The sequence below is a fragment of the Myxine glutinosa genome, chromosome 5 (assembly GCF_964187855.1).
Source record: "Myxine glutinosa chromosome 5, kmMyxGlut1.1, whole genome shotgun sequence".
NCBI classification, from domain to species: domain Eukaryota; kingdom Metazoa; phylum Chordata; class Myxini; order Myxiniformes; family Myxinidae; genus Myxine; species Myxine glutinosa.
Genome location: NC_136265.1, coordinates 73,864,864 through 73,881,241, shown reverse-complemented (window position 1 = coordinate 73,881,241; position 16,378 = coordinate 73,864,864). Strand labels below are relative to the sequence as shown.

Genomic DNA, 16,378 nt, shown 5'->3' with positions numbered 1-16,378 from the left:
CACACATCGTCCGATCCTGTAACAATTGGTTCTTACCCTACACTCACACATCGTCAGATCCTATAACAACTTGTTATTTAGGGTCTCAAATACCATTAAGCCCAGCCGTCCATTTACAGATTTAAATCCTTATTCAAAAACTTACCCGTATCCCAACAGCAACACGTGATGTCCCGGGTATTGCACAAAATATTCCCTTATAATAAATACTCAAACAATTCTTGTTTTCCGTCATTTTGTCCTTTCTTGTGTTTGTTTTTCCTCGGAATGATTTTCTCGTCGTGTTGTCTCGTTGTCTGATCGTTGATAATTTGTTGTTTCAAGAATTCCACCACAAACTTTACCTTTTTGGAAATGCCCATATATATATACATACTCTGTCACACATATGTGATCAAGTAATTATTATTTATTTTTCCTTCCCCTTGTCGAGAGTGTGGAAATAAACCTGGACACCTCTTCCTCCGTTGCAACTTAATCTTCTTCTTCTTTGTGTAGTCTTCTTGTTATTAATCTGTTCAGTGCAGCACAAGGCTGCGGGGTAGCGCCATTGTCTGATGACGCAGCCGTGCCGCTGATGCAGGTCCCTGTTTTGACGAAGGCAGGAATTTGAAATGTATTTGTTCAGGATGCCGGCGATAACTCGCCTTCTCTTCACGTGGAAAACAACAAAACCTGGAATATTTTAAAATTAATCGTTACTCTGTGGTGAATCTGCGGCTTGGAATTGTGGAGTTATAGGAGTTTCAGACATAGCTTGAGAGTGCAAGGTCTTCACTCGTACATTGTTGGACTGGCTTGAACTACCTGTGCGCTCCTGTACTCTGTTCTTCTTTCCTGTGCGATGACTCCCTCGAGTCTTTGAAGACGCCATTGCAGTTAAAGAAGAAGAAGAATCTTTGAGGAGGAAGAAGAGCACGTGTTTCCCTGTTTCGCTGTCCCTCGGTTATTTTGTACCAGAATGAATTGTCCCGAAGTTACAAACACCGAGCTGTGTCCGATGAACCGAGATCTCTCAGGTGAGAAACACAAGGTGAACCCTCCGGGATCCACGAGAATCTCCGATGGGAGGAACCTGCTCGGTCCGGGAGAATCTCCCGGGGACAAGGAGTTCGGACCCGGTACGTGCCGTTCTTGTTCCCGTGCGGTGTCCGTGCTGTGCGCTATGTACGTTAATAGTTTATGTGGGAACCACACCATGTACTGATCTGGTTCACTCGTACAAGATCGTGTCGATGTGCTCATCGGGTTCCCTCGTACAAGATCGTGTCGATGTGCTGAGCGGGTTTCCTCGTACAATATCGTGTCGATCTCCTGAGCCGGTGAATCGATCTCGTTCGTTGTTATCGGAGCTCGAACTGACATTTTGATTCCTGAGAGCAGATTCGTTGATGGACGAATTTGAGGAGAAGTTCGGGATCGTTTCCTCTTCTTGCCTCGGATTCTACAAAACTACTCCCTCCTTTATTGTTAACTTCGCCACTGAAGGTGAAGGGACGTTGTATGTTTCACCGCTGTCTGTTTGTCTCTGAGTGCGACATCTCAAAAAGTTATGGACGGATGAGGACGAATCTTGTTGTAGCTACAGGTTACATGTGCGAGCAGGACGAATCGATATTGTTGACGATCCGGATCCCAAAATTGTTAGCGCAGCAAGAGACGGGATTTTGCAATCGTGTGTGTGTGTGTGTCTGTCTGTCTGTCTGGGTCTGTGTGTCTGTCTGGGCGTGCGTGTGTGTCTGTCTGGGCGTGCGTGTCCTTGTAGATCCTTTTGACCATTTTTAGACGTTTTAAGACCCAATAGACCCCTTCAAACAATTCCGACCCCTTCGACCTTTTAATACTTGGAGCTGCCTGCTGGGATTGTTAACTTGACTGTACAGGTTAACCTGAGAGGTGAAAGGTACTGTAGGGACATTTTTGATCACGTTGTTGTTCCACATTTTCACAACCACCCACTTAGTATTCACAACCACCCACTTAGTATTCACAACCACCCACTTAGTATTCACAACCACCCACTTCGTATTCACAACCACCCACTTCGTATTCACAACTACCCACTTCGTATTCACAACTACCCACTTCGTATTCACAACGACCCACTTCGTATTCACAACCACCCACTTCGTATTCACAACCACCCACTTCGTATTCACAACCACCCACTTCGTATTCACAACCACCCACTTCGTATTCACAACCACCCACTTCGTATTCACAACCACCCACTTCGTATTCACAACTACCCACTTCGTATTCACAACCACCCACTTCGTATTCACAACCACCCACTTCGTATTCACAACCACCCACTTCGTATTCACAACCACCCACTTCGTATTCACAACCACCCACTTAGTATTCACAACCACCCACTTCGTATTCACAACCACCCACTTCGTATTCACAACCACCCACTTCGTATTCACAACCACCCACTTCGTATTCACAACCACCCACTTCGTATTCACAACCACCCACTTCGTATTCACAACCACCCACTTCGTATTCACAACCACCCACTTCGTATTCACAACCACCCACTTCGTATTCACAACCACCCACTTCGTATTCACAACCACCCACTTCGTATTCACAACCACCCACTTCGTATTCACAACCACCCACTTCGTATTCACAACCACCCACTTCGTATTCACAACCACCCACTTCGTATTCACAACCACCCACTTCGTATTCACAACCACCCACTTCGTATTCACAACCACCCACTTCGTATTCACAACCACCCACTTCGTATTCACAACCACCCACTTCGTATTCACAACCACCCACTTCGTATTCACAACCACCCACTTCGTATTCACAACCATCCACTTCGTATTCACAACCACCCACTTCGTATTCACAACCACCCACTTCGTATTCACAACCACCCACTTCGTATTCACAACCACCCACTTCGTATTCACAACCACCCACTTCGTATTCACAACCACCCACTTCGTATTCACAACCACCCACTTCGTATTCACAACCACCCACTTCGTATTCACAACCACCCACTTCGTATTCACAACCACCCACTTCGTATTCACAACTACCCACTTCGTATTCACAACCACCCACTTCGTATTCACAACCACCCACTTCGTATTCACAACCACCCACTTCGTATTCACAACCACCCACTTAGTATTCACAACCACCCACTTAGTATTCACAACCACCCACTTAGTAGTCACAACCACCCACTTCGTATTCACAACCACCCACTTCGTATTCACAACCACCCACTTCGTATTCACAACCACCCACTTCGTATTCACAACCACCCACTTCGTATTCACAACCACCCACTTCGTATTCACAACCACCCACTTCGTATTCACAACCACCCACTTCGTATTCACAACCACCCACTTAGTATTCACAACCACCCACTTAGTATTCACAACCACCCACTTAGTAGTCACAACCACCCACTTCGTATTCACAACCACCCACTTCGTATTCACAACCACCCACTTCGTATTCACAACCACCCACTTCGTATTCACAACCACCCACTTCGTATTCACAACCACCCACTTCGTATTCACAACCACCCACTTTAGTTTAGTATTCATTGAGGAGAATACCAGACCCCACCGTTCATGTGCAGTTATCGACTTCTTCCAAAACAAATACCACTGCAGTCTTGTCCTGGCCACAAGGAGTCCTGATTGATCTCCAATGGCGCATGTTTGGGTTCTTCTTCGGTGTGGATTAAAGAAAATGGATCCTTCTGTGCGTAATCTAGTAGTTTTTTAAATATATATTTTATTTCATATATATATATATATATATATATTTATTTTGTATACAAGATCGAGGGTCGTGTTAGAGCTAACATTAATCACAAAAAAACATAAACAGACACACAAAACATATAATAAAGGCAGCGGGAGACAAGATGGGGAGAGAGAGGGAAGCACACAGGTATAACAGCAGAAAACAGGGACATCAGGAGATCTGTGGGAGGGAGAGGGCTTGGGGGGAGGAGGCATTGGAAGGGGGGGGGGCGTGGGAGAGGTATAAAACACATGGACACTGCTAGGACTTCCAGGAAATAAGTTGGTATTTCAGAATTTTGGATCTGTGGGTGAATTAACGGGGGTAGAAAAGATCAAGGTTTTGGATGGGGGAAGATAAGAGATGGTGGTGAACAGCTGTTTTGAAGACCTGGAGGGAGGAGTGGGATTGAAGAGAGTGAGGGAGTTTGTTCCAGAGGTGGGAGAAAAGAGGAATGAAGGAGTGAAGGTGTATAGAGAGTCTTGATTTTGGCAGTTTAACCATAAGAGGGTTGCAGGCAGATCTTGTGCGACCTGTCAGAATATTTGGGGGACAGAGCACAGAGAGAGCTGGGGGGCAAGGCCAGAGGGGAGTCGGTAAAGACAGAAAGACCACCAACCTGCCTGCGGTGAGTGAGTGAAAGTCCCTCGGAGTTAGCTTCATCGCGGGAGATTCCAATGATTCTGAAAGCTTTGGTTTCAACAGCGTGAAGACGAGCTAGGTGTGAGGCAGGAGCACCAGCCCAGAGGGGAGAACAGTATTCCATTGAGCTGCGGATGAAAGCCTTGTATGTGGTGAGGAGCTCAGGTGTGCCAAGGAAGGACTCTGCACGACTGAGGATGCCCAGTCGGCAACTGGCTTTGGAGGCCAGATTGGAAATGTGGTTTTCCCAGGAAAGATCATGGCAGACAGATAGTGAGACCCAAAAGCTTGAGCTGCTTTGCACCAAGAATGGCAACAATTATTTTTTGATTATTTCCGGTGGATTCTTCAGGGCATGAGAAAGAGGCTTGCACCAGTCATTCCTTCAAAGGGTGCTGAAACACATGATTGACCTTTTGAGATGTTCCTTCCTTTGTCACAGCATTGGTTGTCATTATTGACTGCTGTTGATCATGACATCACAGGATGTTTTGCCAACGACCCATTCCGAAATTATCGGGATTTTTATGTAAAACAGTGCCATGACAGACATCCTTATTTTGTGATTACAATCAACAAAACCTCTGAGTTTGTGTCAAGGTGTACTTTACCAATATATCGTTATATTTTTAGCTGCGATGAGCAGCTCTAAGAGAGGACCGCGTTGTTGTTGTTGTTGGGGTGCCTTTTTGAATAGTGCATGCGCATACACTCGGACATGCGTTGGTATGAGGTAAGAACATCGCGGACTAAAATCGCGATTTGTTTGAAGAAACCAGAATAAATTTAGCAACAAAGACAACATGAATGTTTTCATATCAATCTCGTTTCACAGAACTTGACACAAATTAGGTGTAATTATTGAATAGCGCATGCGCATACACTCGGACGTGCGTTGGTATAAGGTAAGAACATCGCGGACTAAAATCGCGATTTGTTTGAAGAAACCAGAATAAATTTAGCAACAAAGACAACATGAATGTTTTCATATCAATCTCGTTTCACAGAACTTGACACAAATTAGGTGTAATTATTGAATAGCGCATGCGCATACAGTCGGACGTGCGTTGGTATGAGGTTAGAACATCGCGGACTAAAATCGCGATTTGTTTGAAGAAACCCGAATAAATTTAGCTGAAAGACAAAAGGACGCTACCCAAAAAGACCATGGAGACCCTTAAATACCCAAAAGACCACAAAAACCCAAAAGACCCTGAAGACCCAAAGTGCATGTGTATAATTGAATGACTGGTCGAATTTGGTAGCGCATATTGCAACGGATATCCTCATGATTCTACACGTCGCAGCTGGTGACCACACTGTGGTCATTTTTCTCTTGTTGATAAACGTTACGGTTTTTGAATAATTTTCTTGGTTATTCCGATGATCCATGGAAACACAGTCGGATTTCACTTCTCTCCATGTGTGTATGTAAAGACATTCCAGGATTCCATGGATGATTTCTGGCTCCTTGTGGTGGAGGCGGTTGTGAGGTATTGATGCGGTGTGGATGAGATCAACAAAATCACCTTTTTCCCAAATCTATTTCTCCATCTCCAAGAACAACCACCAAAAGCAGTTTTACATGGAGCGAACAAAGTGTTGTTATAATTTAAAGGTTGAAGTCTGTGCAACTCCTGATGTAGAATATTCCACACGTTTCCTAGAATACAGGGTGAGTCAGAAGTAGCGCCCGATTTCTGTTTATATATACCGTGAACTGTGTGCGTGCACTAACGGTATTCGGGATAAACCCTGGACCCATAACCCTGATCCGTTCCATCCCGCGGGAGAGCGTTACAAGTACCAGGATCGGAGATGGTCAGCTTAACAAGACAAGGGGCTAACGACCTCTTGCTAAGGGGAGAGCCGTACTCCGTTTCCGTAACAATATGTATATATATTTCTGTCAGTTGATTGTTTGTTTGCCATTTGTATTACAGTGTACAAGAAGGTAGAAATAAATGAATGACATGTTTATCTAACCATTTATTCGGGGGAAAACTATTACGGAAGTGTAAGTGGATCCCGGAAAGTGGATCCCGGAAAGTGGATCAGCCGCCGCGGTCCGATCGAGTCGCCGGCACGCTCCCCAGACGTTGCACCTCCAGATTTATTTCTTTGGGGGCTCATGAAAGACCTTGTTTATCGTGAAAAGCCTCATACCATTCAGGAATTGAAGGCTCAAATCACTGCAAAGTTTGAGAAAATTGATATCGAACTCTGCAAGCGTGTGTGCCACTCTGTGCCTGCTCAGCTGCAATTGTGCATCGATCACGAGGGAGGGCACTTTGAAAATTGCAAGTAAAACAGCTTGGTACACTTCCGTAATAATTTTCCCCCGAATAAATGGTTAGATAAACATGTCATTCATTTATTTCTACCTTCTTGTACACTGTAATACAAATGGCAAACAATCAACTGACAGAAATATATATATATATATATATATATATATATATATATATATATATATATATATATATATATATATATATATATATATATATAATATATATATAGAAATAGGGCGTTACTTCTGACTCACCCTGTATATTTCATCTTGCATTCTGCATTTCCAATACGCATTTGTAGATGTACACAATACAAGTATTAACTGTGTGTGGCTCCAGACTATCATAACCAAACATTAAACAACACCTCTTGTACTACATTTCCATTGTTTGTCTTTGTTTGAACATTTGGTCTTTGTTTTAACCAACCAGTGAGTTTTGTGTTAATAATGTATTAAGAGTAAATACATTTCAAAGGTTATTTGAACGACTCGTTTTGGCAAGCATTGATCAACAGGGGCAGATCATCGGGTTTACCTTTTTCAAACATGTTTCAAAGAAGTAGTTTTCGTAGATTGAACACCAAACACTTATTGAACACGTGTTGTGATGAGTTTGTTTAGAAATGTCCCTTAAAATTGGGTTTGAGTGCGATGGTTTTTTTTCAGATTTTATTGTGGCTGTCAAGGTGGAATCCGACTTTCTGGACCAGTCCTCCCCGCTCGACAAAGGTCTCAATGACAACATACTTCATGTTGTAGTTTTCTTTAGTTATTCTCTACCATATAAAACGCGTGTGTTTGTGTGTGTGTCTGTCCCCCTTCGTAAGGGTAGGTTTTAAAGGCTTTGAGTTGTGCTTTTGAAGGGATTTGAATGGGGGTTGTAATGGGCAATATTTGAACACCACTGTGTGCCCACTGGTTAAAAGATTCCAAGGACCCAGACGACCCAAAAGACTCCAAGGACCCAAAATACCCCAAGGACCCAGACAACCCTGAGGACCCAAAAGGACTCGGAAGACTCCAAGGACTCTAAAGACCGAAAATACCTTGAATACCCAAAAGACCATGGAGACCCTTAAATACCCAAAAGACCACAAAAACCCAAAAGACCTTGAAGACCCCAGATTCCCCCAAAGATCACCCCCATCACCATCCACCCCGTCCCCCCTCCACCATTCCCCCATTCCCAAGGCCCTTAAAGACCCAAAATACACCAAAGACCCAAAATAACATGAACACCCCAAAAGACCACAAGACCCTAAATACCTCAAAGTCCCTTAAATATTCAGAAGACCCAAAATACCCCAAATACCTTTAAATATCCAGAAGACCCAAAATATCCCAAGACCCTTAAAGACCCAAAAATACAACAAAAACCCAAAAGGCCCTGAAGACCCAAAATTCCACAAAGACCCATAAAGACCCAAAACACTGAAAAGACCCCAAGACCCGTAAAGACCCAAAATACCCCAAATGCCCTGAAGACCCAAAAGACCCTGAAGATCCAAAGTCCCTTAAATACCCAGATGACCCTGAAAACTGAAAATACCCTGAAGACCCAGAAGACCCTTAAATACCTCAAGGACCCAAATATCCCAAAGACTCCGAAGACACAAAATACCCCAAAGTCTCAAAGTACATCAAAGACCCAAAAGACCATTAAGACCCCAGAGACACAAAATATCCCAAACACCCTTAAAGACTAAAACACCCCAAAGACCAAAAAAAATATCTAAAAGATCCCAAAAACCCCAAAGACCAAAAATCCCTGAAAACCCAAAATACCCCGAAGACCCTTAACGACCCCACAGAACCAAACAATCCAAAACACCAAAAAGACCCCAAAGACCCTTAAATACCCTGAGGACCCAGTGGACCCCAGAGACCAAATTATCCCAAAGACCCAAAATACAAAAGATCCCAAAGACCCAAAATACAAAAGATCCCAAGGATGCAAAAGAGCTTGAGCACCCAAAAGACCCTGAGAATTCCAAAGACCCAAAAGAAGAGTAATTATGTCTCTTACATTGGAAATGAAGATGGTGGCTTGCAAACCGAGCCTCAAGGTCGGTGTACGGAAGCGCGTTTTTAAAAAATCACAATAAATACAAGGCACAGGGAGGTGAAATTCGCTGAACGTGACATGCAAAATGTGCAGACTAAACCGAGTGTTTATTTATGTCCATAGGATATCTAATAAATAAAGAAGATATAAGCACACCTGACACAAGGCCCAGGCTTCAGACTTTGGCATGCTCATGCGGCTGCATCGTCAAATAAACTGTTCCAACCGGTCATTTTTGATGGCTATATACCAGTTTATGATAAAACTAGAACGCTATGTTTGTTTGTTTTGCTATCTGAAATTTCTGATCGATCTTGATTAAATGACAGTCATTATTTATTTATGAGTAACAAGTACACAATACAAGTGTGTAGTGTGTGAGGCAGTGTGTATTGCTTTGGTGTGATGTTAATGCCAATTATTCTTGTGATTCAATGTGGAATTAAAAGTTTAATATTGAGGTGGAACCTTGCCCCTGAGGGGGGGGGAGGGACCTGTTCCCCCCTGTTTAGTTGGATTTCTAAGTCGTGTGTGTGTGTGTGTGTGTGTGTGTGTGTGTGTGTGTGTGTGTGTGTGTGCGTGCGTGCACGCATGTGTAAGTTGTGTTCCTGTGTAATGAAATAGTTGTGTATTTCATCCTCCATGAGCCTTAGAATTTGGAAAAATATAAAAGTTCAGTTTCAATGTGATGTTTTTCTTTTTTCAGGTTTGATTATGAAAGTGAAGGTGAAATCTGAATTTGAGGATGATTCAATATCTCAAGAGAAAGGTCTAAACCACATCAACATTCTGCTTGTTCCAGTTACAGACAGTCATGTGTGCATGGACTTGGTACAGGGGGTTGTGAGAGATGCTATTAAACTTGTCTTTAGGCCACAGGTCACACATTGACGTTAGGCCACATCATTAATGATCCAGCTCATTAATAACGGATTCCCCTCTGCAAATTGAAGCATCACACAATATTTGTTTGAGATGTTCAGGGTAAACTTGTGTACTGACTGCTATGATGAAAAAGAAATAGATAAAATATTTGGATCAAAAGTATCGTCATTCTCGATGGACGCTCCTGTTGTACAACACAAAATAAGGGGAGAAAAGACTCTAAAGACTAGGATACAGGAGCAGACTAAGAGAACAAGTCTGGCTATAAAGTGGGTGTGAGGAGTGGGGCCACTTGTAGAAGTAGGAGGAGTGAAAAGGTGATGATCAAAAGTGACCCCTTGTTTAACCAGGCCATCCATGGCTAATGTTCAGGACTTTGATTTTTAGCAAAAGCGCCGAGTGAGGTGGAGATAATAATCTCAGGGCACAAATTAAGAGTTCACATAATTAATTTTATAATGAAATGGAATGTACCCAGCTTGTCGGCAAGACCACCAAAATGTCATTTCATCATGCACTTCCTCTATTTTCAGATCAGTCTGCCCTTTCAGATTCACAAGTTGTTGTTTTTTCCATTAACCCCCTCCTTTGTTGACCTCTTTAGTTAAATAGGAAAATGTCTGTACGAGACCCCATATGTTTCTCCTCTACGTAGGACGATTGTTTTGGTTTTGATTTGCTTGTTTATCACTTCCTTTATTGTAATGAACAGTTGTCACATGGTTTACAGGTGAAGCTCAAGTGGTGAAGTCCAAAACTTTCCAAAACAACCTTCTTCAGACTTCCCAGTATGCTTTAAGCAATGATCATGTAAAGCAGGAACCATGTGATTCTCGACCCACGGAGCCAAGCAAAGCTGCTCAGCTGCTCGAAGGTAAGCCGAGCTCTGTATAGAGGACTTTTGAAATGACTTATCAATGCTAACCAGGTCTTTTGCGCATGCACGACATGTGTGTGCGTGTTTTCAATGACTTGGTTCTGCCCACTGGGCACTTTTAACGTACCGTTGCAAAATCCAGTGCAAAATCTGTGATTCAAATCATCTTCTTAACATAATTTTCAGCATTTGACGAAAGAGGGGCAATTTCAAAATCGTCACCTGTAATTGTTCTGTTCCTAAAAGCAAATTACATTAAATTACAATTACAATTACAGACTCACAGAAATATAGGAAACACGAGAAATATCCATGGATGAGAGGTACCAACTTTCTATAATTTCCTGTTGATGCAAGCTAGTGGAGGCAGTGGATATAACATACACACACGCACACACTCCTCCTTTTACCAATAGATGCAAACATCTAGTATAATTTCTCTTGTGGTCCCGGAACCAAACAAAACAATATATATTTATAATGGCTTCGCAGCTCATTTATCTCCCACTCCCATCCCCCCTCCCTCCTCCAAAACATGGTCAATAAGTAAATACCATCATTTTTAATTTACCCTGTGCATTGACAAACCCCAGCCAGATTTTTTTTTTTTTTTTTTTTTTTTTTTTTTTGTATACTGAATCGAGACTCGTGAAAGAGCTGACATTTACTTCACAAACAAATCAACCAGACAAACAAAATATATAAAAAGAGGGAGTGGAAGACAAGAGAATGGGAAGCACGCAAACACTTGAGAGCACACAACATTTAAGAGCAGGGAGATGTGTGGGAGGGAGAGGGCTTGGGGGGAGGAGGCGTGGGAAGGGGGGGGGGGGGTGGGAGAAGTATAAAACACAAGGACACCAAGGACTTCCAGGACAGAAGTTGGTATTTCAAAAAGTGGAATTGGGGTGAAATTATCGGGGATAGAAAAGATCAAGGTTTTGGATGGGGGAAGATAAGAGATGGTGGTGAACAGCTGTTTTAAAGACCTGGAGGGTGGAATGGGATTGAAGAGAGTGAGGGAGTTTGTTCCAGAGGTGGGAGAAAAGAGGAATGAAGGAGTGAAGGTGAGCAGAGAGTCTTGATTTTGGCAGTTTAACCATAAGAGGGTTGCAGGCAGATCTTGTGCGACCTGTAGGAATATTTGCGGGACAGAGCCCAGAGAGAGCTGGGGGGGCAAGGCCAGAGAGGAGTCGGTAGAAGACGGAAAGACCACCAACCTGCCTGCGGTGAGTGAGTGAGAGGCCCTTGGAGTTAGCTTCATCGCGGGAGATTCCAATCATTCTGAATGCTTTGCTTTCAACAGCATGAAGACGAGCTAGGTGTGAGGCAGGAGCACCAGCCCAGAGGAGAGAGCAGTATTCCATTGAGCTGCGGATGAAAGCCTTGTACGTGGTGAGGAGCTCAGGTGTGCCAAGGAAGGACCGCACAACGGAGGATGCCCAGTCGGCGACTGGCTTTGGAGGCCAGATTTGAAATGTGGTTTTCCCATGAAAGATCATGGCAGATAGTGAGACCCAAAAGTTTGAGTGACAGAACTTCTTGGATAGGATTATTCAGAAAGTAGATGGGAGGGTTGTGCAGTCGGTCTTTTCGGAGAGACATCGTAAGAGTGTGAGATTTGTCAGGATTGAAAGACATGTTCCACTTGTTTGCCCAGTCTGTTATTTTGTCCAGGTCTGCAGAGAGTGAGGAGGCTGCAGACTGCCGATCTGAGGGATGAAGAATGGAGCGACAGAGAGTAGAGTCATCAGCAAAGAGATAGAGAGGATTTTCAAGAGAGTCGGAGAGATCATTGATGAAGACCAGAAAAAGCACAGGGCCCAGAACACTGCCTTGGGGAACTCCAGCCTGAACAGGAAGAGGAGATGAGAGAAACCCATTCAGGGCCACACGTTGACTACGACTAGAGAGGAAGTCCGCCAGCCATGCGTGGAGATTTCCATGGATACCAACAGAGGAGAGTTTGGTGAGCAGAGCGGGGTGCCAGACCGTATCAAAGGCACGTGATATGTCAAGGGAGACAGCTCCAATTTCCTGTTTGGCATTGAGGACCTCCATCCATTGCTGAGAAAGCAGTAGCAGCATGTCCAGAGTAGAGTGACCAGGTCTGAAACCAAATTGATGATCAGAGATCAAGCCATTGGAGAAGAGGAAAGATTTCATATCTGAAGCAATGATGGATTCCATGACTTTACTGATAATTGAGAGAAGGCTGATTGGTCTGTAGTTGCTGGGATCTGTTTTTGCACCTTTTTTGTGCAAAGCGGTGATGTTGGCAGATTTCCAAGCAGATGGCAGATGACCTTGAGCAAAAGAGAGTGTGAAGAGAACAGAGAGAGAGAGTGAAAGAGCGGAAGAACAAGATTTTAGGACCCGTGGGCTGATGCCGTCAGGTCCAGTTGCAGAATCAGAGTCGAGGGTTGACAGAAACTTTTCCACCTTGTGAGGAGGAAAGGACACAGAGTTCAGGAGCAGCTGGGTACGACTGGGTACGGTGGGTACAGAGAGGGATGGGTTTGGGACACAAGATTTAGAGGCAAACACAGAGTTGAGGCATTCAGCTTTTTCACGCGCGGAGTCAGCCATGTGGCCGTTTGAGGTGAGGGAGGGGATTGAGGGGGAACAAACACCAGAAACAGATTTGACCAGACGCCACCAGGATTTGGAAGAGGGAGACACATAAGAGAGTTCTGTCCTGGGAACGGAGAGATATTGTTTCCTGGCTCTCCTGAGGGTGGACACACACTTGTTTTGGGCTTTGTGAAAGGAAATGAGATTTCCTTCCATTGGATTTGCTTTCCAGGAGACGAAAGCAAGTTGTTTCTGGGCAATAGCCTCACCACAAGATTCCGTGTACCATGGACGGGAGGAAGGGTATGACAACTGAAGACGAGATGGGATAAAACTGTGCATGAGAGAGAGCAGTTTACTTTGGAAGAATTCCCAGGATGAGTTGATGTGAGAGCAAAAGGAATTGCATTGGTGTTGCAAAATTTCTTGCAAAAATCGGTGTTGCAAAAGTTGCAAAAAATCGGAATTGCAAAAGGAATTGCATATGGCCTTCGCATCGGTGTTAAGAAGCTCAACTCAACCAGATACAGTATCTCCCTTTGGGAAGTTAACCATTAGCCAAAAAAGCATCAGTCAAAAGCGATACTGCACTTATAAAGTCCCTGTATAAGAGTGTTGCGACATGTGTGCTGTCATGTGCCTTTTCTCAGTAGTGGTTTCTATCTCGCCACTGTCCCATAAAGTCTAGATTTGTGAAGTGCTGCAGAGACTGTTGTCCTGCCGGTTCTCTCATTTCAGCAAAGGAACTCTGTAGTTGTCAAAATGGTTATTCGTTCTTGGTCACCTCCCTGATCAAGGTACCTCTTGCCCAGTTGCTCAGTTTGGTCGGATGGCCAGCTCTGGGAAGAGTCTGGGTAGTTGCATATTCTTTCCATTTCCTAATGATGGAGCTCACTGTGCTCTTGGGAATTTTCAACACTCCAGAAATTGTTTTATACCTTTCCCCACCCAGATCTATGTCTCCTCACAATTCTATCTCAGAGTTCTATGGACAGTTTCTTGGACTTAATGGTCGAGTTCCTGCTTTGACATCCACTGTCAAAAGTGGGACCTTATATGGAAAGGTGTGTTTCTTTCTAAATCATGGCCAATCAATTGAATTGGCCACAGGTAGACTCCAATCAAGTTGTGGAGACATCTCAAGGATGATCAAAAGAAATTGGATGCACCTGAGCTCAATTTGGAGTGTCATAGAAAAGGGGTTGATTACTTATTGACTCAATGCATTTTAGCTTTTCATTTTTAATTATTTTGTAGGAATTTCTAAAAAAAAAAAATCCATTGACATATGGGGTATTGTTTGTATATCGGTGACAAAAAATCTCATTTTGGTCCATTTAAAGTTCAGGGTGTAACCCAACAAAATGTGAAGAAAGTTAAGGAGTGTGAATACTTTCTGAAGGCACTGTAGATATATGGCCAACGTTCAATCAGATTTGAGTGAAATATATGTCAATTTTACTGAGTTAGTGTGAATTATTGATGATTTTTGTGACTTGTCTTTACAGAGAAACAAGTGAAACAGGTTTCTTGTACCAACTGTTCCCAGTTGTTTGACATGGAAGTTTTCAATCAGCACATGACACAAAGCGTTTGTCAAGAAACGGACAAATATAGCAGCCTGTCTTGCACACGCATTTGTAAATGTTGTGCAGAGACCCCCAAGGATATCCAAGGAAGTGAGGGACCACGCAAGTGTTATGTGTGTGACAAATCATTTACTGTATTGTCATCTTTAAAAGTACATCAAAAAATGCACACGAGAGAGAAACTGCACAAATGTTCTGTGTGCAGCAAGGGATTCATTCGCCACTCAAAATTGAAAATTCATCAAAGAGTGCACACTGGTGAGAAGCCGTACACATGCCCAGTATGCAACAAGACGTTTGGTCATTCTTCCAGTTTAGATGGACATCAAAGAATACACACAGGAGCGAGACCATACAAATGTTCTGTGTGCCGAAAGGGATTTTCTTCTTCTTCATATATGTCACAACATCAAAAAATTCACACAGGAGAAAAGCCGTTCAAGTGTTCCTTGTGTCCTAAAGCCTTTGCTCAATCATCCAATCTAAACAACCATCAAAGAATACACACAGGAGAGAAACCACACAAGTGTTCTGTGTGCAGCAAGGTTTACGCTTATATCTCAGAATTGAAAATTCATCAAAGAAAGCACACGGGAGAGAAGCCGTTCACGTGTTCTTTGTGTCCGAAAGCCTTTGCTCAATCATCAAATTTATACAACCATCAAAGAATGCACACAGGAGAAGAGCTACACAAGTGTTCTTTGTGTCCTAAAACCTTTGCTCACTTATCACATTTGCAGCAACATCAAAAAAGTTCGCACAGGAGAACAAGATTTAAAACGACAGATGATAATGAGGAAGAACAGCAGAGCAAAGATGAGCATCGTCTGCTGGAAAAAGAGTTTGCCAATAAAATAGAGATGAAACGCATAACCACTCAGGGAAAGACCAAGACTCCATCGAATAGAAAACAACAGAGAAAAACACCAGTAAGGAGAACAAACCGAGCACTCAGAAAAATGACACCAAAATCATCTCCCCTTGAAAGAAATCAACACTTTGTAGTTTGCAGCGGCACTGCTCATTCAAGGAAACGTACCAGGCAAACGATCCCACAAGAAAAATAGGTCAGGCTCCAGGAATAGGAACCAAACACTGATGTGAAACTACGGATAATATCTTCGTGCTCCTCCCACGCACTGATTAAAGATGCAGTTCGTTCTTTATCCACCGCTGCTTATAAAAGCACCGGTTGAAGGGTTGAAGGGGGACGGGTTACATTGCAATTGTCTTGGCTACAAGTTGGTGAGAACAACTATTAGAATACCTTATATCTGACACTGCCTTAAAGTGACTGAGAATGCTTGCTTATTAGTGTCTCGTTCTTTCATATAGATGTTGCTGCATTCAAGTGAATTAAAGCTCACTATTCGAGTTTGTTGTGGACATCAGTTGATTTTCACTTCATTTTAATTTACTTGAATTCTATGCTTGGAGCGATGGACAAGCTGCTATGACTTGAGACCTTCTGTGGGGATCCTCAGGCGACGAATGCAGCCGGCCAATGGTGACATTGGTATAGCTCTCTCCAGAACTACATCGCTGTCGTACCTGACCTCACCGCGGAGCAAAGGCTCTCGGTATTAACCTGTCACGTGAGTGATATAGTTTATGACTACATCTCTCATTGTGAAACGTATGAAACGGCCGTG

At 43.3% G+C, this 16,378-nt stretch overlaps 1 protein-coding gene across 1 annotated transcript; it reads left to right on the top strand.

The window, feature by feature from the left end:
* The first annotated feature begins 856 nt into the window (after nucleotides 1-856).
* On the top strand, nucleotides 857-16,094 carry LOC137417867 (uncharacterized). The gene is made up of 5 exons (XM_068103800.2): nucleotides 857-1,121; nucleotides 7,403-7,465; nucleotides 9,508-9,570; nucleotides 10,417-10,560; nucleotides 14,646-16,094. The coding sequence occupies exons 1-5, from the start codon at nucleotides 962-964 to the stop codon at nucleotides 15,791-15,793; spliced, it is 1,578 nt and encodes a 525-aa protein (XP_067959901.1). The 5' UTR covers nucleotides 857-961; the 3' UTR covers nucleotides 15,794-16,094.
* Nucleotides 16,095-16,378: the final 284 nt, after the last annotated feature.

Bases quoted from the DNA above. Each gene is read 5' to 3' on its own strand.
- LOC137417867 (XM_068103800.2), top strand. From the start codon at position 962: ATGAATTGTCCCGAAGTTACAAACACCGAGCTGTGTCCGATGAACCGA. The intron at 7,466-9,507 runs GTCTCAATGACA...TTCTTTTTTCAG, and splicing joins GTCCTCCCCGCTCGACAAAG to GTTTGATTATGAAAGTGAAG. The intron at 9,571-10,416 runs GTCTAAACCACA...CATGGTTTACAG, and splicing joins TTCAATATCTCAAGAGAAAG to GTGAAGCTCAAGTGGTGAAG.